This window comes from Telmatherina bonti, assembly GCF_933228915.1.
Source record: "Telmatherina bonti genome assembly, chromosome: 10".
In the NCBI taxonomy this organism is placed as follows: domain Eukaryota; kingdom Metazoa; phylum Chordata; class Actinopteri; order Atheriniformes; family Telmatherinidae; genus Telmatherina; species Telmatherina bonti.
Window position 1 is genome coordinate 8,760,058 of NC_136628.1, and position 20,879 is coordinate 8,780,936.

General features: G+C 42.7%; 1 protein-coding gene across 2 annotated transcripts in view; it reads right to left on the reverse strand.

Moving 5' to 3' along the window:
- Positions 1 to 20,879, reverse strand: part of LOC306761636 (glutamate receptor 4) — a gene marked incomplete at both ends in the record, with an annotated part of 212,318 nt that overhangs the window by 77,772 nt on the left and 113,667 nt on the right. For both annotated transcript variants that reach the window (XM_079247885.1, XM_079247886.1), the window contains one exon: positions 2,336 to 2,520. In XM_079247885.1, the coding sequence (XP_079104011.1) occupies positions 2,336 to 2,520 (185 nt within the window). The remainder of the gene's footprint in view (positions 1 to 2,335; positions 2,521 to 20,879) is intronic.

Consider the following 20,879-nt stretch of genomic DNA (forward strand, 5'->3'; position numbering starts at 1 on the left):
AGGTTGTAAACCAGGCAGGGGGTGTTCGCACCGCAGGAGGAGGGCTCGCTGAAATGGATGTATCATTTGTAATGAAGGATTCACTACTTTTTATACGTCCAGGGATTAAAACTCTCTGGTTGGATCATAAATTCATGAGTCTGGTCTCTAGTCAATCAGACTTTGGTTAAACAGACTCTGGTTAGACAGAGGCTTGTAAAGCAGGTTAAAAGGAAATTGTTCCACAAGCTGCTGGACTTCTGGACAACGACTCTGCTCCCTTCGAAGAGCCGAGTCCAAACGGATCTTGTTTTGGTCAAACTCAGAAATCTCGGTTTGTATGTTCATCAGCATTTTTTATTGATTTTTAATGCATTCATTGTTAAAAAATAGTTATCTAATATTTAAATTAAACCTTTAATGAACACATAAATAACAACAAACAAATAAATAAAAGCTCAAGTCTGAACGTTATGATACTTTAGACTAATTCATTTCTCTACTTCTGCCTGACACCTCGTGTGAACCAGGACGGGACCATCCCATCAAAATAAAATCTCCCAGTTCGGCTCGTCTCTTTCACTACAAAGAATTCTTTGTGAATGACACATTGCAACCAGAATCACCAGTCAGGTAACTGGTGCTCCACAGGGCAGCGTGCTGAGCCCACCGCTGTATGTTCTGTTAATACATGGTTGTACAGCAGCAAGAGAGAGGAATAATGCTGGTAAAATAAGCAGCATAATTAATGATGGTACTGTTTTCATAAAGAAATAATCTGATTAATCTTTCCATTGTTACAGTTACTGATGGTAAAATGTTCACAAAGCTTTGAAAACATCTGACTCCTTAGTTTGCCCCTATGGAGTCAGGGCAGTAACATCGAGACGGCAGTAACATTTTAAAGTAAAGTGTTTTTTGGTTTTTAAACTGTACAAATACAAAAAAGTGCCCCCCCCCCAAAAAAAAACGAACAAACAACAACAACAACAAAAAAAACAACAACCCCAGAATAAAATAGTTCTACATGAATAAACAAGATGCTACAAAGTCATGCAAATAAGACAGTGATGTGTGTTGTGTGCATGTTGTTGCACTGCAAGTTAAGCTACTTATAGCTCACCAAGAAAAAAATGGCAAATGGATAAAATTAATCATTTTAAGCAATAATAATAATAATAAAGATTATTATTATCATTATTATTATTATTATTACTATGATTATTATATCAGCATAATTCTAGTTGCTATAATAATGGAAATAATATTAATACTAATTAGAAATGGAAAAAAAGATAACTATTATCTATAAAGGGGAAAAATAAGGTATTAATTAAAGATATTAATAATAATCACAATAAATGAATGCATTTTTTTTTTTTTTTGTCTTGTCCAGCATTTACACAAGCAGAATGATGATCTGGATGCTGTGTTCTGCTGAGCAAATTTATTTTGCCAAGGGAAGCATTATAGATGTAATGTACCCTTTGATATTCTGGATTCTCATTTTATTTTGCATAATTATTTGTATTACAGAGTTTTTACTGCTGACCGGACCGGAGAGGATAGAAGAGGGACAGAAAGAGAATGAAAAGAAAAGAAAATAGAGAAAACACCTCGTCGAGAAAGAGAAAGAAAAAGAGAGAGAAAAACCTACATATATACACATATACATACAAATGAAATAAAATAATAATGACTAATATTCCCTGCAGAACTGATGTCAGCAGAGGACAACATGGCGTCTTCACTACCAGGTCATGTAGTTGTATAACGATAAAATGAAACTCTGAAAGCCGTTACTGGAATGCTAAACTCTGTTAAAACTAAAATCCACAACTTATTTTAACAAAAGTGTCTTGGTTTGGTGGATGTGTGGACCCAATATGTGGCGGCGGCAGCCAGAGATGCAGAGTCAGGACGTTTATTCCAAAAAACGAAACTGAGGACAAGCAGACAACAGGAGGCCAACAGAAGTAAACACATTGGACCCAGCGAACAGAACAGAAACCGAGGGCTAGAAATACAGACAGGAGGCAAACTAGACCCAGATGTGATGAATAAACTAACAGGACCAGGTGAATCTAACATCAACAAAGGCTACACAGGAAACGAGACACGCAAACTAAACAGGAAAAACTACAGAAGAAAAGCAGGAATCTGGAACTTAGAAAACACATGAAACAAGAAGATATGACAAAAAGTTGTGGTGAGGTCACAGTAAAACGTCCCACAGTCAATCGCAATAAACGTTCTTGTTCACATGACGTTTCTTTGTACAGTGGACCCTACAACGCACGTTTTACAGTAATCGCTTCGAGCTTTAACGCCCCACTTGTGTGTCTGGTGACATCACCTGTTCCAGCATGTTCTGCAGCCGCTCAGCCTCCAGGTCAATGACGAACTTCTTCTCCTGCCGCCGGTCCAGATCCTCCAGGAGTCTCCGGTAGTTGGCGTCGTTGAAATTTTCCACGCAGATGGCGCTGACCTGCCAGTTGTTCTGTCCTGCTTTCTCCATGATGGCCTGCAGGATGGCGTATCCTAATGCAGTCACACACACACACACACACACACAGGAAAGGAGTTAGCTTTTTATTCATGTCCTTGGTGTCCAGAGACGAACTCAGCATCCTGAATAGCTCTGTTCACTGCACAATGCCTTCCTGGTTGCTGTGTTAATATGAATAAAACCACTGACTTCAATCAGTTCCAGCGTATCATCTCAGGCCAAAACACTGTGAGCCCACTGCCAAGAAAACGAGAGAAAAATGTTGCATCTACATGATGTCTGACGGCGATCAGAGCGGGATGGAAGAATCACATAAACTCTCCATCCTTCAGACGGGATGTTTGAGAATGAAAGGAACAAAAACAGTCCAGCCGATAAAAGCAGAGCAGAGTTTTAGATAATCGAAGCACCTCGGTCTTAATTTCAGGTGTTGCCAGCGGTGTAGTCCAGGGGATACTCAGGTACACCCACTAATGCTGCTTTTACAATAACAGTCAACAATCAGCTGACGTTACCTATACAACACTGGTGCAGTTCGCCATCCGCTGCATTTGGCCTGAACACAGAAATATTAAAGATATACAGGATGTATACATGTCTACGAGCCTGTCTGTCACTAGGCTGTGTGCCAGACCTAGTTCAGTCATTCCATAACTCTTCCTCCCTGAAACCGGAGAGCAGAGATCATGTGACAGCAAGCAAATATACTGATGGACTTTTGGTTTGAGCTAAACTATCAAGGAGACATGGAGGTGTGGACCAAAATGCAGAGAAGGAGGCAGAATGCTGAGAAGGTTTCCACTCTTGCTCTCAGTGAAGGCGGACGCTTTTTCTCTGCTCTTCTCTTCTCCCTCCCTCCCACTCTGGTCTGCGACTTTGTCCTTTCTGACTCGGAACCTCTTTTTACATCTCTTTCCCTCGAATTTAGATCATGGATCTGATCGACTGGTCTCTCAATGCAAGTGATCAAATTTGCTCAACCCGAAGATCGGGCAGAAGGAAGCCCGCATGTCCTGAGGGGATGCTTCCGGCTGGATACTTTCAGGACTCATTGGCCAGGTGGAGACCGATGTGTCTGGCCGTTCTGTCCTGGACGTGGAAGATGTTTACATCTTTGGAGTATTGGTGATCGAGAGTCTGCTGATTGGTGCTGGCGGAGTTTTGATCTACCTCAAGACCCGTGAGATTCTGGCAACAACAAGCAGGCTGCCAGAATTCTGTAACGGTATGTGCCGGGCTAGCAGTGCACAGAATCTTGCACTGACCGGACTCAACTGTGAGCAGGATACCAGTCTCGCCCACACTGGTCATCTGGCGGCGGTCCGGGAGCTGGTCCGCAGAATCGACAACAACATGGAGAAGATGTCTGCCAGAATCGGTGGAAATTGACCCCCCCATTCGGCTGTTTGGAGCTGCCTGCCTGAGACCTGCTATGGACTCAAGGCCGAGGGCAAATTGTTTTCCTCGCCTGGAACTCAAACAACTATCTATCTGGGTTCGGCTTCCCAGCGGCCTTGGGCCGGTGCAACCCCTCCTGAGAGCGGAAGAAGAGATGTTCATAGACACTCTGTCCCCCTCCTCAACCACCCCCTGTCCCCTCCCATATGACTCACCGCCATCCTGGACTTTGTGTGTCTTGTCTGAGTTTGTGCTTAAGTGTATGATTTTTTTTTCTCTGTCTCTTCAGACTACGTCATCTATTGGCGCGGCCCAGAGTGACATGAGTGACCTTTTTTCCCTCGAGCCCCGATGATCCTAATGTTTCTCTGTTCTTATCTGTTATAAGGCGGCGACGGTGAATAACTGGTTGCGTGGCCTGAACTTTAGCTTGGTTCTGTATTCTTCTTTTGTCATTAATGTTACATGTCTGTATGTCAAACCTTGGACGAGCTGGCTTGAACCTTGAATTTCCCCTCGGGGATGAATAAAGTATCTTTGATTGATTGATTAAATCTTGGTTTAATGGCTGAACCAAGGCAGACAAGTACAACTCACACTATGAACCAGCAAAGTAAAACTACAACTGAGGGGTATAAATACACAGAACACAATAGGACACGGGTGACACGGAGAAACTAAACGAACCCAGGTGAACATAAAACAAGGCAAAACAGGAAAAACTACAAAATAAAAGAGGAAACCAGAGGTGAGAAAACACATGAAACCAGCACAACATAACATAAACAGAGTAGTCTTAGTCTCAGCCTCGTCTTCTGGGCTACTTCTGTGGTGGAAAATACTCTGGTCTTGAGAAGTTGTAATACATCTAAGAGTCAACTGTCTTACAATGAACATTTTATTATAAACTAATACAAGCACACACTGGAGCTTGGAGAGAGAACTCTCTCTCCAGACGCTGAAGTAACACCCAATTATAAACCATGCTTAACTCCTCCTAGTTGCTGGGCAGACCACAGAAAACAACCATTCTCTCCTCCGAAGCTAAACTGAGCTCACTAAGCATCAATCACTCACTATATTACATTATTACCTTTAACCTTTAACCTTTAGAAAACTGGTCAACCAAGCAGTTGACAAAAACAGATGCCCTGCAGGAAACTCTTCCTGTCTCAGACTTTGTCTGCACATTCCAGACAAGGATCATATAACTTAAAGAAAGCTTTGTGCATAGACACAAAACACAGCAGGATCACAGCAAATCAATGCATATATGTCTAATACTTAATACAAACCAAACTCATAACAATTTCTCCAACACTTCCCCCCCCTGCTTTTAAAGAAAGGGAGAAAAATGGAGAGTATACCCACTGCAACAGCACTGGGTGTAAGACCTAGCTTTCCCCAGCTGGTCTGGGGATAAGGAGGGGGGGGGGGGGTCGCAAAAACACCAACGTTTGTTATCTTGGCGATTGTGGCTCAAAATGTTTGTCAATCATCAATGTAACATACTGAAAAAAATGTGATCAACCAGAGAGATAAATAAAACAAACTGCACCCCAAAAAGCAAAAGCTGCATGAATTACCCTTAATATGTTTTCATTAGTTAGCAACAGCATTTTGCACCAACTGTGCACACCAAAATATTTCCTCTTCATAAATTCTGTTACTTTATTCTATTCTATTCTAGTCATTTAGAAGATGCTTCTATCCAAAGAGACCTACGTGAGAGAAGTGATCAGGTAACAACAGCAGAGGTGATGCTTTAGCTTACAGTGCTGTTGGAGTCAAATTCATTATTTCACATATTATAATTTAATGTAATGGAAAGATAAAAATATCCAAAAGGATTTTGAGCTCTGAAAGTTTATATTCGCTAAAATGCATAATTTTACGTTTCTTAAGTTATCATACGTCACTGGGAAGTTGCTGATTTGTCAGATTGAAGCCAGAGACGTTAGAAGCAACATAGTCTTTTGATCATGTAATCCTGTTTTGTTTTATTAAAAACTAAAAGGAAAGATGAACTGGTCTACTCGCGTTTCAAATACAAAGTTGCTAGACTGACTTCAAAGCGGTGGTAAAGAAGAGAAACGAAGTGCCACTACAAGTGCATTTTGTACAAGCACATTTTAAACCTCCATGGCTCTTGTTTGCAGGTGACTTGTTGGGATTCTCAGCTGCACATTGCAGGAAACCAGTGGCAGTAACTTTGCACAACCTCAGACACAAATAAAAAGTTCTAATAAGTCATAAAACACACAGCGAACATTTGGGATTAAACAGGAAGAATTCTCTGAAGAGGGACTTCAGTTAATTGCAGGAGAAAGAAAATACTGCAGCTAAATCACTTTCCATCTAATAAAACTTCCATAACACTTTGCGTAATCTCTGAACATCTTTTCACTGTCATCTCTTGCATATGTTTAAAGCATCCAGGCAGAAATGTGGCACATGTGAAGTGATAAAGCTTATTGCTCGTAATTGCTGGTTTGAATCCCAAACTGGCTGTTTGTGGCTCATCATCCCTGCCAACACAAGCTCTTCTGCAGCTAAAGGAAAGTGCACTGAGGAAAACTCAGTCAAGCTTTCATCCGTTTCCAGCCAGATCCTGGCTTTTAGTCCAGTCAGGATGGAAACAGGCTCTGCGAGTTGGACGTAACACCACACTGTACGAGGGGAGGGGGAGGGGGGGCATGGCTGTCAGGTTTGTGTGGAAAGAAGATGAGTGTCACAGAGGAAGCTAGGGAGCTGTGAGGGCAGCTGTTCTCCAGCAGGAACAGATGTCCCCCTTAAACGGCCCCTCCTGGTGGCCATCACAATCTGGCAACCCGTCTCCCTTTGCTCCCAATTAGTGGATTAACCTGTGCTCTGGCAACTCTGCTCCCTCTCCACCTCCTCTATCCCGTCCCCAGCACCTTGCTCCCCATTAGAGAGTTGTTGATGCCAAGAGGGATTGCTGGTGGAGGCACCACAGGCATCACACTCACACACACACACACACACACACACACACACACATGAATCATGTCTGAATGCCCTCAGTTGTCCTGAGGGAAGCAACGGTTCATGACATTTCGGCTGCGGGGAAGCCAGACCCCCAAACGGGACGACATTTTTCTCAGTTGTAGAAGAAGACAAATGAGGTTGTGTGTCGAAACCAGAAAGTTGAATTATCGCAGCGCGTGATGCGAGTCTCAGAGAGCGACTAAAACTAATGGCACCCATAATTCTGCTATTTTACGCTTTGATTTGAGGGTTTATGACACTTTAATTACCAAAGTGAAAGCAAATTTACTCTCTGAATGACACCGTTTTTATGCAAAGTTCAGAATTAATTATCATGTTTTATCCTCTTATTATATAAAAAAAAAAAAACTTTAAAAATATAGAATATGCATTTTTTGGTTATTTCATGTAGAAGTGGATTAAAAACAGGAGGAAATAACGTAATTTTTCGCCTGACAGCTGCACTGAAATGACTGATGCTCGTTTCCAAATGCTAAATTCAATATTTTCTGTCAATATTTATGCTGCTGCTTCACTGAAAAAAGTTTCAGATTTATTTATGTGTCTGTGTCTACCTGCACTGCAATGCAGACTATCTGACAGTAATAACATCTCTTCTGCTGGAAATGGAGGTGTGCAGCAAAAGGGTCAAAATGTGCAGGATGGGAAGCCTCTGGTGGGGAAGTACACATTACAACTACTGACCGAAGCTGCAGATGAGCAGCTAGTTTTAAAGTTGTTGCACCAATGAGGAACTTTTACTTCATGTTTGTCATTTATTATGGTTCATGCAAGATGATATAATGTGGTAAAGTTAAATACATGGTTATTACTATGTTACAAACATGAATTCGGAGACAGTAAAAAATGTTGTGGATTAAAATTGGGTAAATTCAACCACAGATGGACAACAACCGCTGATGACATTTTTATTTGTTTAAAACAATAAATAATAATTAGAATTAAGTGAAAATGCAGAAGATGTGTGTGTGTGAAGTCAATACAATAATGATCCTGCAACTTTTCATCTTCAACCGCATCGGCTTGGAGTAAATAACTTCCGTATGACCAGGGCCGGATTAAAAGTGCACAGGCCCCCCTGGCCCAGAGTGTTCTAGGGGCCCCCTTCCCCACCGCAACATAGTGAAAATTTGTGAATGATACACTATGAAACGACATTTCTAATAGCAATAGCAACACACTGGATACTGTGGTGTAAATATCTGGGTTTTGAGTAATTTTTTGCGTTATGTCCAAACTGCTGGTGTTTTCCTTATGTGGGCCCCACATGGGACCCAGGTGGGCGCAATGCCCTTTGGATAATCCGGCTTTGCGTATGACGTTATCAGTCTCTCTGATGGATGCGGAGGAATTTTGCTCCACTCTTCTTTCCAACGTTGTGAGGTTTGCAGTTCTGTCAACGTTCCCACCACAGCATCTCCATCAGGTAGACGCTCTGGACTTTAACTGGACCAAGGCAACACCTTGATGATCTTCCTTTAAACTTGGTGAGATCGATGGACTCACACCCGACTCTTGAATGATTTGGAATCCAGAGTTCATGATCCACTTTATGACTTGAAGGTGTCCTGATGATCATCCCTCCGCCCCCATGCTTGATCATTGGTTTAAGGTGTTTGCATTTATATACTTGGTTTTCTCTAAACATGCTGCTGTGTTTTGACCAAGCCACTCTGGTCTGGTCTGTCCGGAGGACATTGTCCCAGAAGTGGTTTGGTCATATGTAGATTTGCAAGCCTAAGTCATGCTACCATGTCCTCTTTGTCTCCTGCAACCCTTCCCAACAAGCCTTACTGGTTCAGTCTCCTAATAAATCTAATCTTTAAGCTTTTCTTGCCAAGGTCTATTTTTCTACGAAAAATATAAATATAAATAAAAATACAATAGTCCTAGGGATGAGTAAAGTATTCCTAGGAATATGTAAGTGGACCTTGAGAAGTATTAATCTTGTTCCATCCTCCACGAGAAGCGAGAACTGAGTTCTTGAGGCTGCAAGAACAATAAAAAACTTCTTTTTTGTCAGGTCCATACATCCTCCACGAGAAGCAGATCTGCAGCGGGGAGGGGTCACTGCGGGGGCTGATGTCTTCTTTTATGTGCCATGAACCCGGTTGTTACCTCCGCCAAGGAGGTTATGTTTTCCTGGCGTCTTTTTGCTCAAGATAACTCAGAAGGTTATGGAGGGATTTTTATAAAAATTTCAAAAGTTGTTGCAAATGTAAAAATGAAAAACTAATTAAATTTTGAAGGTGATCCAGATCACCGTTTGGATCCAGGAGTGTTTGAAAAGAATTCTTTAACTTTGTGCTTGGCGGAGGTTTCCGCTCTCCGACTGCTTTTCTAGTTTCATATTTAACAAGCAACTTCGTCCGTGGCAGGGCGGGTTGTGCACGTGGCTGAGTGGGGTGTGCATGTGGCAGGGCGGGTTGTGCACGCAGCTGGGTCCGACTGTTTTAATGCCACATGTAAAAATGTTCGTACTTTCTCACCACCTCGATCAGCTGTTTTATTAAAACAATCCGTGTTACCTCCAACAGTAAAAACGCGAAAGCAGCAACTCCGCTTCCTGCTTTTTCAGTGTTGACCACGCCCACCTCAAATGTCTGACCAATCACACGATACTTCTCGGAGCTCCGCAAGAAAAAAGTTCTTCCAGCCCGATGTGTCTTCAAACGCGTGTGCGAGAACAAAATAACGTCATTTTCTTCTCGGAGCCTGGAGAACAAGAACAAAGTTCTTGGATCTAAGGATGTAACAAGCGTCAGTCCCACTGTGATGAGTTGTTTGGGAGGAGAAATGACCAGAACTCTGCAGGGGACACTGATCTTCTCACGTCTCTGCTTGCGGTGCGAACTGTGTTTGATTTGGATGCTGATACTCGGTAGACTCTTTTAGCCGAGTTTCTCCTTGTTGCGTTGCTATGCTACATGTTAGCATTGCTGTATCGGGGGGAGTTCTAACATAGAACAGGTGAAAGAAGACTAGGAAGATAAATTTAATGGAGTCGGTGTGTTACAGTTGCAACATCCCTCCTCTGTAAGGCTGGTAATGAAAGCAGTGTGATGAGACTGAACCTCTGACAGAACAGGAGCTAAGTTCGTGCCGCTGCCCCACAAACACGCTCAGCATCATGACTTTGCATCATGTCCCATCGTGCCACATTGTGTACAAACCGCGGACAGGACGTTGGTGAGCACGGCAAGCCGAGCATGCAGAGGGCCAGCTGATTACCAGCTGATAAACGTGTGGCCCCGGGGCCGTATGTGGAGCTGCAGCCAGCTGCAATCAGCATCAGCATGAACGAGAAAGCCGCAGGCGGGTCGGCGCAGGCTAATGTGCTAACGCTAGCTGAGAGGCCAGGAGATGGAGGAAGGTGGTACAGGTCTTCCCTTTCTGCATGCTGAGCCTTCCTTCTCCTCATCCTCAGTGGTAACACCTCTTCCTCTTCAGACTCAGATCTGTTCATACACACTTCCATCCAGCAGAGGAAGAAGTCGCATCTCTCTCTCTCTTCCTCTTCCTCTCTTATTATCTTGTTTTGATCACTGGTCATGTTTTTATCTTGTTCACTCTCCTCCTTTCATCCCTTTGCTTTTTCTTCTCCTTCATCCTTTTCTTTTCTCGCCTTTGTGCTCATGCTTCCTCCACTCATGTACTTTCCCGTTGTTGTTCAACCCACTCTTTTCATCTCTTTTCCTCCCTCACCAAATCTTCTTCTTTATGTCCTGTCTTTTCATTTTCTCTTCATCTTGTCTCCTTTTTTCTTTTCTTTCTTCTATTTTTCCTCCTCTCTTATAATTTCCCACCTTTCCATTATTCTTGTCATTTCTCCTACTAATCTTTTCTCTCCATGCCATTTCTCTCTTCTTCTCTCTACTTTTTCTTTATTTCGTTTCCTAATCTCACTTCCTTTCCTTTTCCTCATTTTCTTTCATGAAACTTGTCATAATTCTGTCTTCGTTTCTCTGCTTTGCTCTGACTTCCTGTCTTAATCTTAAACCCTCCCTCCTTTTTCCTTTTCTGCACCTCCTTCATCCTTTTGTTCCGTTTCCTCTCCAGATTTATTTTCTGCAGTTAATCTTTCCTGATCTTGTATTTCCTCTTTTCTGTGTATCTAAACTTTGCTTCCACCATGTTCCTTCCATCTCCTGCTTTTCTTTTTATTTCTCCGGCTGTTCTTTCTGCGACTCCATGACTGTTCTCACCTCTCTTTGCTTTAGTTTTATTTCTTTTTCCTCCGAATATGGCTTCATCTCATTATCTTACATTTCCTTTTCTCATTTTGTGTCTTTTCTTCTTCTAGTCTTCATCTTTTCTTCTCATTTCTTCACCTCTCCTCTTTTCTCCTCCATTTTTCTTTCTTGTTATCTTTTATTCCATTTATCAGCTCTTCATCTATTGTTCTACAACCTCTTGATTCAGATGTTCATCTTTTCACTTTTCCTTTTCTTCATCACCATTTCTTCCACCTTTTTTTTTACATTTGTCTTATTCTTACTCTCTCTTTCTCTCTCTCTCTCTCTCTCTATATATATATATATATACACCACAGTTTCTTTGTATTTGTGCCGCTACCATGCAGGGAATCAGACGGGCTCTCATTGACAGAGCTCAGCCATGCGTGAGCTGATTCTACATTATAGTCGATACTGGATGAATGCTTGGTGCCGCCTGAGACTCCAGCGCTGCAGCCTTCACCCAGAAGCTCTGAAAAGCCCTCGCATGCGCACAGCGACACTGTTGATGTGCAAATAAAACAGCACTCCTACCCGCTCACAGTGACATAACACCTCACAACAGAGCTGAGGTTTTGAAATGTTGGAACCTCGTCCTGCAGAACAGCACCGGCCACAGCAATGCTCAGATGAATGACTGGAATCAACTGCCTGGTACACTAAGGACAATTACCTCTTATGGACTTTTCCGATCTGCATTGTATGATCATTTAAAAACAGGCTGTTCATGCTACCATTGATGATGTTTGTCTTTATGTGTTAATTGAATCTGTAACTCTGTGGTATTATTAATTATTATTAATAATTACTAAGGTATTGTAATACAAACTTAAAAAAGGGATGGTCCGATATGACTTTTTCCAGCCGATGGTGATGTTCGATGTTTGTCTCCCTGTAGTGGCCGATATCTGATATTTGATGATATTATAACAAATGTTGCCCTGCGATGGACTGGCGAGCTGTCCAGGGTGTACCCTGCCTGTCGCCCAAAGCCAGCTGGGATAGGCTCCAGCTTCCCCGCGACCCTGAATTGGAATAAGCGGTTCGGAAAATGAATGAATGAATAACAAATGTTTAAAATCGACAGCAAAGCCCACTGAAATGTTAATTTTCCAAACTCTGTTATTGGAAAACATACAAAGTACTGTATTTTGCTTCTTTAATAGACATTTTAGAAGATGCTGATATTTTCTAAAATCACAAAAATCGGCCATCCCTAATAAAGATGTAGGGAAGTAAGTGGTTGTGTCTGAGCAAGATTGTCCTGTGTTTTGTGTTTTGTGTTGGTCTGGTTGTCTTTTGCTTTATTGTTTTTTGTACTGTATTGTTGTCTTCTATAAGTTGTATGTTCCTTTGGTCCCCCTTGCAAACGAGATGTCACATCTCAAGGGGTTTTCCTTTCAATAAATTATCAAATGATCAAAATGTGTGCAGCATCATACGCACACATGATTTAAGAAAATAATAGTTTAACTAGAAGGTTCCTGAGCTTAAACAAACAAGTGTCTTTCAGCTCAGAGCAGAAGAAGGAAACAAAGAGATTTGAAACGAAGTAGAGAAATTTGCAGAGCTAAACCAACTTCTGCTGATTAAACCCAATGGAGAAAATACAGAAGCAAAGAAAACTGTGACAAACAAACAGACATGAAACAAACTGTTAAAGTTAAACTCTTAGACTGCAGGGGAGTCAAACTCCAGTCCTCGTTTGCAGGTATCCAGCAGGTTTCTGTTGTTTCCCTGCATCAACACACCCGATTCACATCAAATGGATCCAACAGCTTTTCATTCATTTCAGTCAGGTGTGTTGGAGCATGGAGACAACAAAAACCTGCAGGGTACTGGCCTGAGGACTGGAGTTGGACGCCTGTGGCTTAGAGCCTCATGGCCTCTTATAAGGGCTGAAAAGTGACACAATTACTGGTAAATATGCATAGGACAGTGTTAAAGCAGAATGTTTCCACACCTCTGTGCTGGTTTTGTTGCTGAAGGATATCAGTAACATCTGTGTTCATAAACTCCTAGTTAGCATGTTGTTATTCTCTGTCAGAAACATTTCTCCTCTGCATAGTAACAGACCATCACCAACAACATAAATATGAACTGCATCAACTCTTCTCTTACTTTAGACGTGTTGCTTCAGGTCTTTTTCTAAAGAAAATGAGCAGAGTTTGAAGAAAAGACAATCACAGAAGCTGTAATTTTCTCCAACATCACTTCACATCTACTCAAAGATGTCAAAGGAAACACAAGCAGGAGGTTTTCGTAAAGTGCAAACCTCTAAAACGCCTCGGTTCTGCTTGTCAGATCAGCTTTAACACCATCTACCTCCAGCCTTCCCATCTGCTGCAGAGCATCTAAATAAAACCTCCAAAAAACAAAAACAAACCTGCCTTTTAGGACTCTTTGATGAATGTAAATTCACCAAATTTTATTGCACTTTTAATCTGATTTGATTTATAAGTGAACGGCTCGATTTGTTGTCTTTACCGATGCACAGTGACCCGCTCGACCCTCTACCAGGGATTCTATACAAACACCGAGCTGGGGGGATGGGGGGGGGGGGGGGGGGGGGTGAGACGGAGTACATAGAGAACTCACACATGCACATGGAGACCATGCAGACTTCCTACAGGATGAGGCTCAACACTACACTGCTGTGATGTCCTTTAATTTGACTTCTCCAGGCCATCGGCCATCGGTTTGGCATATTTAGGGGCGTGTCCTTTTGATTGCCAGGTTCCCAATCTCTCGCTTCAAGTCAGAAGAACGTAGAACAACCGCGGTTTTTAGCCGGTTAACAATGTGACTTAGCTTTAGCCCGCTTACCTCCGTTAGCTGGTTAGCTCCTGTTATCTCCGGGTTAGCTCAGTTAGCTCTCAGCTACAGAAAGCTTGGAGTTCGCTCGATGTCAATCATCCACCATGACGCTCACGGCTCCCCTCTCAGCTCCACCTCTTTGCCCATATTTGTATTTTCCGGGCGAGACGACGCACATGCCCCTGCCAACATGGCGACAGTAGGAACCGCCCACCGTGCTTCAATTCAGCTCTTCAGAAACCTATGGGTGACGTCACGGAGGCTCCGCCCAGCTTTTTATATACAGTCTATGGTTTTGACCCTGCCTGTCCCCAACTACTGCCTCTGCTTCTTCCTTCTGGTATGAGAATTGACCTCCTGTTTCCGAACTTTGCCTGTTCCTGACCCTGCCTCTAGTCTCTGCTCCCTGGATCCCTTCCCTCTCCTGAGACCTGTGTATGACCCTGGACTGCCTTTGGAACCTGAGTACTTGGATTGTGGAGATCATTTTCCCTGGAGGATCACTCTGGGGCTTCCTATTCACACAGCTCCTGACCTCCTGATGACCAGACTAGCAAGACCACCTTCGACACCATCAATTTTTCAATAGATCTATTTTAGCTCCACTGTTGGCTGAGTTTTGGGATCTGGCTTCATAATCCTTCATCAGTCTCTTATGTATCGACTTGGTTACCGCCCTGCTTTTACACCGTAATTTCTTTTACAATCGTTTTACAAACTTCTGTTTTTCTTTTTTTTGTTCAAAAACACCCGTGACTGTCGGGGTCTCTGATAGGGGTGTCCGAAGTCGCAGACAAAGGAGCGCTGTGCTGCAGATTGTGTTCCTGACTCATATTAAATGGATTCAAGAGCCAACAAAGTTCTGCACAATGACTGAGTCAGCAGGTGTGTTGGAGCAGGGATACATGGAAAACCTGCAGCATTAATGACCGGAGCTGGACACTTCTGGTCTGTGGGTTTCAGGTTTTTGTTGGATTTCTGTCCAACAGAATATTTGTTGTCATCTCTGTGCTGCACGTTTGTTTAATTTTCATTAAACCACTCATTACATCTGCCTGCATCCTAACAATGATGCTGTGTTTTGTTTATTCATTCATTATTCTAACCGCTTAATGCAATTCAGGGTTGCGGGGAAGCTGGAGCCCATCCCAGCAGTCTTTGGGTGAAAGGCAGGGTACACTCTGGACAGCTCGCCAGTCCATTGCAGGGTGTTTTGCTTGTTTGTTTGTTTTTATTTACTCAATGAGAACATTTGATTCGGAGAGTTTTGTTTTTTCTTGTTTGTTTTTGATGTTTTTATTAGTTTTCCTGCACTCCTTCGGTTCAAAGCTGGATTGTTTGATTCACTGATTCGCAGTGAAAAAGCTCCTGCAGGAGAGACTGAACATCTTGAGTCATGGCTTGTTGCCGTGCACGCTGCATACATGTGCTGTCTGTCCCACAGCGTCTTGCTTCAGAGAGGGAAACCAAACCTCAAACTGCTGCTGCTGGATTTCAACACCACAGACTGAGCTCTCAGCAGACGTTGCTTTTCCCAGCTAAAGCAAATATTTGTCTGATCATTTAACAGTCTGCAGAAAAAGAGAATACAACATCATCTACTTGCTGAAGATACATAATTAATCAAATGGAATAAACAGATGTGAAGTTTTTCTAAATGTTAACAGAAGATTCAGCTGAGTTTGGATTCTTCTGAAGGACACAAAGCTGTAAAATCGATGTGGCGAGAACATCGGAGGATGAATCAAATGAATTATTCATGTCAAATTTGTGAAAACTATGAAAACAAGACATTCTACAGCGTAGTAAATACTGGAGAGTGTTGTAGCATGAATGAATACAGAAAGACTGTATATGCACGTTCAGACTGTGTTTAAGTCTTAGCTTGAAAACGACACATCTGCACTGAAATGAGCGCATCTCTGCAACCACAAGCTCTGGTTCAGTACTTGTAAGGTCCGTTTCCAGTGAGTTCAGAGTTCACTTCCGATTTTAGACACTGTTTGGTATCGTTAAACATCTGGATGAAGTTGTTTAAAACCATCCAAAAACACGAGAAGAAAAATAAAACAATTTCAACTTCTTTAGGTTTTTTTTTTGTTTGTTTTTAAAGTCTGTGTTCTCCACTTCTTCTTTGTTTTGTTAATTTTGCCAGCTGAATGTCAGCTATACAACTCAACAACGCCCCCGGTGGTTTCTGGTGGTATTGTTCTGCATTAAGTGATGGATAGCTAAGCCCCTTGAAAACCGAGCAAATGATGCGTATAAGTGATGCAGGAGACGGACGGTGCATAAAAAAGTAGAAATGCAAACAGCTTATTAACCGTTGGTAAATTATAAAGCGACGATAAATTGATCTTAAATCTTGTTTCTGTTTTTACTTTGCTGTTTAAATCTGACATAGTTTGTAGAAGAATGAGCAGCAGGAGATGTCATGTTGCTCCAAGATGCTGCTTTCTCTCTGGTTTACAGATGATGCTTTCACACTGCAAGCGAACTGCACCAGGATTCACTTGTAAACGCACCAAGTTTCTAGCAGACTGAAGTTCGCTTCTTGTGTGAATGTGGCACAGTTTCAGAGTTCTGCTGTGGTTTCCTGTTGTATTATGTAGTTTTTCCTCCCTTGTGTGTCCTATTCTGCTTGTTTCTTCCCGTTTGTTGGTTGAGCTGGTTTCATTTTGCTCATGTGCTCCACCTGTGTCTCGTTAAAGTGGAACTATTATGTGCATTTCAGGCTAATTTATTTTTATTTCTGAGACCAGAAGGGCTGGGATTGATGGAGTTATTGTCACAAATGGCTTTATTTACTTCAGACCGACCCTCTCCGTAGGCTGTCAGATCAGCCTGCGGGCAAAACGAGTGGATTGAGACTCTTCCGCATTAAGCCCCGCCTCCCGCCACTGCACTACATCGGGAGCGCGCACCGCACCTGCTTTCCCCGTCATTGTAACATCTCATAAACAGAAGGATTAGGCTAATATGAACTCAATAAAAAAAACAAAATACAATGTCAACACATAGCATACAGCCCTACATGTTGGGACCTGAATCAGACCCTGAAAACGAGTGGAAAACAGCAACCCACAGCAACGAATGCAGCAGGATGTCTCTCTTTGGTAAACTCACCAGCCATCGTTGGGAATAACTTTATCCCACGTTTTCCACCCGCCTGATGTATTTGTACATGCCCTTGTTAACCAGTAGAAGGTAACCAATCACCGAACCTTATCCCCCGGAACGTCACAAGGATTTCCAAGTAGAAAAAATTCTCTAAAATGATGCATTTTTTGTCGCCATGGAAACCAAACGGAGAGCGTGCTGGAACTCAAACTCAAACATGCGTTTAGGTGATAAAAAACAGTGCCGTTCACATGTCTGATGAGGATTCAACACTGTAACACTGTAGAAAGCTCAGAAAATACCAAAATAATACCATAAATAATACCGAAAATACCTTAATAGCATCCCTTTAATGTATAATACATTTTTATATATATATATATATATATATATATATATATATATATATATATATATATATATGTATATATATATATATATATATATATATAACGTTTGGTTTTAGTTCTCATTAGCTAACTTATCTTTTTTCCATCAGGTTATATCCGGTGTGGTCTGTTTGCATCCCGTTCTGTCATGTTTTCCGGGTCTTTCTTTATGTTTAAAGATTAAAGACGCCGTCTTCCTCCTGCCTCATTTTGGCCCTGTGAGAATATGAAGGCCAAATCCTCCAGAGCTCATTGCTGTTTTGGTCAATGGTGTGTTTTACACGAGGTGACACCTCGTCTACAAGTCTTCTTTCTCCAGTTATTGCCTATTTTCAGGTGTTGTGAACCAGAGGTGTGAACAAAATAAAGGCCCGCAGTTTCGACATCACCTCAAGACGGTTTGCACTGCGCTGGTCTTGGATCACAACAGGAAGTTTGTCTGAACCACTTCAGATCCGAGTAGCAAGGACAGAGACTTGAGTTGTCTCCCATCTCTAAATAATCTGCATTGATATCACGTCGTGTCCTTGGTCCATCTGTAGGGCAGCTCTGCCTCACAAACAGGAACGCTTGTTGTGTTTCTGGAGAACACTTGATCAGATACAAGTCGGTTTCGTTGAGAGGAGAGAAGGCTTTTTACCCAGTCAAGCATGTATGACCTGAGATAAGAGAAAAAGAGGCAGGGAATGAGTTTTTCTGAAGAGGGGCCTTCCTGATATCCCCACTCATACAGCCAATCTGCTCAAACATCAACTGCAGTCCCCACAGCTGCAGAGAGAGAGAGAGAAAACCTAAACCTCCGCTTTCCCTGGAAAACGTATGAAAGCGAGATGTGAGATGTGATCCAGGCAGCAGCCCATGTCCTTTCTGCCTTGTAATGTCTTGAAATGTGACATGGGGGGGTGAATACGTACAAACCCGTTGCCTCCGCTGGTGTGTATGTGGCGACTGAGTCCCAGGGAAAATGAAAACGGTAAAGAAAAAAAAAAAAAAACCAGGTAGAGGAAGACAGAAAGGCCCAGAGAAGGGTGAGTTACACGAATAAAGCAGGAGAACAAAGACACTTCCACCAGCGGCTTCACCTCCGTATCGATCAGGAAAACAGCCATTAATCCGGAAGCACATCCATCCACACCGCTGTTTGCCAACTAGGGGGCACGAGGGACGAAGACGCGCAGCTGGAAATATGAGACCAGAGACAGCATTTCGACTGAGAGCTGAAGACGCTTCTCCGATGCTTTGGCTTGATTTTACACACACAGAGAGAAGAAAATGCCGTGTTTTATTATCTACATGGACAGAAAACATGAAAAGAAAAGAGATTCTGTAATTTCTAAAAACCCTCGCTGTCTTGTAGAGATTTGATGGGAAATACCTTGAAAGGTTCCTTTTTGTCTGCTCATAACTGGTTTATCCTACGCAGCAGATTTCTCTAAATGATTCGTATGTCTCCAGTTTGAGCAACGTTACGTTTGTTTCACTGCTGCCTGTCTGTGGAGCTCAGTCTGCCGCAGACTACTTTGTGTCCATCTCTTAGAGACATGGGGGTGTGGGGGTGTTGAGCGGCCATCCCACGTTCAGAGGCTGCAGCTCCTCCACGCAGCCGGCCAGATCCCAGCCTGAGGCCCTTTTCTGGATGTCATCCTCCATTCTCTATCACCCTCCCTTCACTGTCAAGCTAGCGGGTAATAAAGACCACTAGAGCCGGAAAAAACCCAGCGCTGACATAATCCAAGCTTTAAAATGGTCTAACTCAATATTTATTTCTTTATCTTTAAATCAACGAGAGGAGAAAAGTTAAAGCACAGCTGAACTCTTTACCAGGGTCCTTCCTAACTGGACAGACTGATCCCAGAAACTGGACTGACTCCAGGTGTTAGACTGGGGGTTTTGCCACTACAACGAGGAGACTGAGGTGTAGTTTATGCTGACTCTGCAAAAAGCACTTTGAACCAAGCCTACATGTGTTCAGGGGTCTGAAGCGGTGACGTACCGTCCTGATATTAGACCTGGTTTTTATAACCCGTGTGCTGTAAAACAGGAAGTCCGTCCATCTCTACAGGCGTCTGAACCCACCAAACCAAAACTGTAAGGTTAAGTTAAAGACACACTACTGAACTTTTGCCATTTTCTCCTTCAAGCAACCCCTATAGCTAATTCAGCATCCATGTTGCATCCTAGCTGACCTGTTAGCTCTCTCTAACCCCTTATTAAACCACGAAGCATAACATTTCGTCGCATCCCAGTTGTAAAAGTTGTATCATGTGGTTTCTCAGCCTCAGGACGCCGCTGGGCAGCACATGACGGATGTCACTGTGTCATCGAACAAGTTCGGTATGTGGAGTTTTAATGTCAGAAAGTTATGTAATGCGTCTGTAAGAGCTACAAAACTCTTAAAAACTTCTTAAAGACAGCAGAGAAGTTAAAGGTTCTGATTGTATCTGAATGTCGGTCAGGTAGAGTCTCAGTGTTGTGCTGTTTCAGGTACGATATTATTATAGCTTAATTTCTAACATAAGCATCACCTTCACACTCGTTGGATGACCAATCATCATCCTCAGGGAGCAAAGATTCCCTCCAGAGTCAGACATGCTGACCGCTGGGAAATGTTGCTGCTTTGTCTGGAATCTGCTTTGCATCACCGGCAGTGAGCGTCCTCATCGGCTCCATACGGATGATTCCATCATCAACTTGGTGCTTTTCACAGTTTTGTAACTTTGGTGCTTAGAGAGTTAAAATAACACTATTAACTATGAAATCAATGGAACATTTCTTTGTTTTCACGTTAAACCTACATTTTTGTTAAAGAATGCGACACGATCAGCCTGCCAGAATGTCAACGATCAACACATCGCTCCCCTGCCTGCTCATACCTGCCTACCTGCTTATGGCTACATGTATTAAAGATTGTTTTCCTGTTTCAAACAGACTTTGTGGCCCCCTCCTCAGTGATATTTTATGAAGGCGTAGCTGCAGATAGTTTTACTGAAGCACTGCACTCACACTGAGAAACGTTACGGTATATTTTGGCCCAAAGACTCTCCAGCCGTTAAAGCTGGGGTAGGTAATGTTGGGGAGCGAGCAAGATGTGAAAGCGACGCCCTGTCTTGGCTCCTCCCCCTGTCTTGGCTCCTCCCCCTCGGATTTCGCTTCTTGCGTGATCCAAGGCTTTTTTATTCGCAGCTTTTTCCACCAACGATTTTCTCTTTCTCGGCTGTTTAGCGGGGGGAGGCAGAGAATGTCATGAGGTTATGTTTTCCTGTGTCCTTTGTTCCTGGTTTCCTGTTTTATTTTGTAGGTTGTTCCTGTTTTGCCTTTGTCTGTGTTCAGCAGATCACCTGAGTTCATTCAGTTAATTAGTTTCACCTGTGTCTTGTTGTGTTCTGTGTATTTATACCCCTC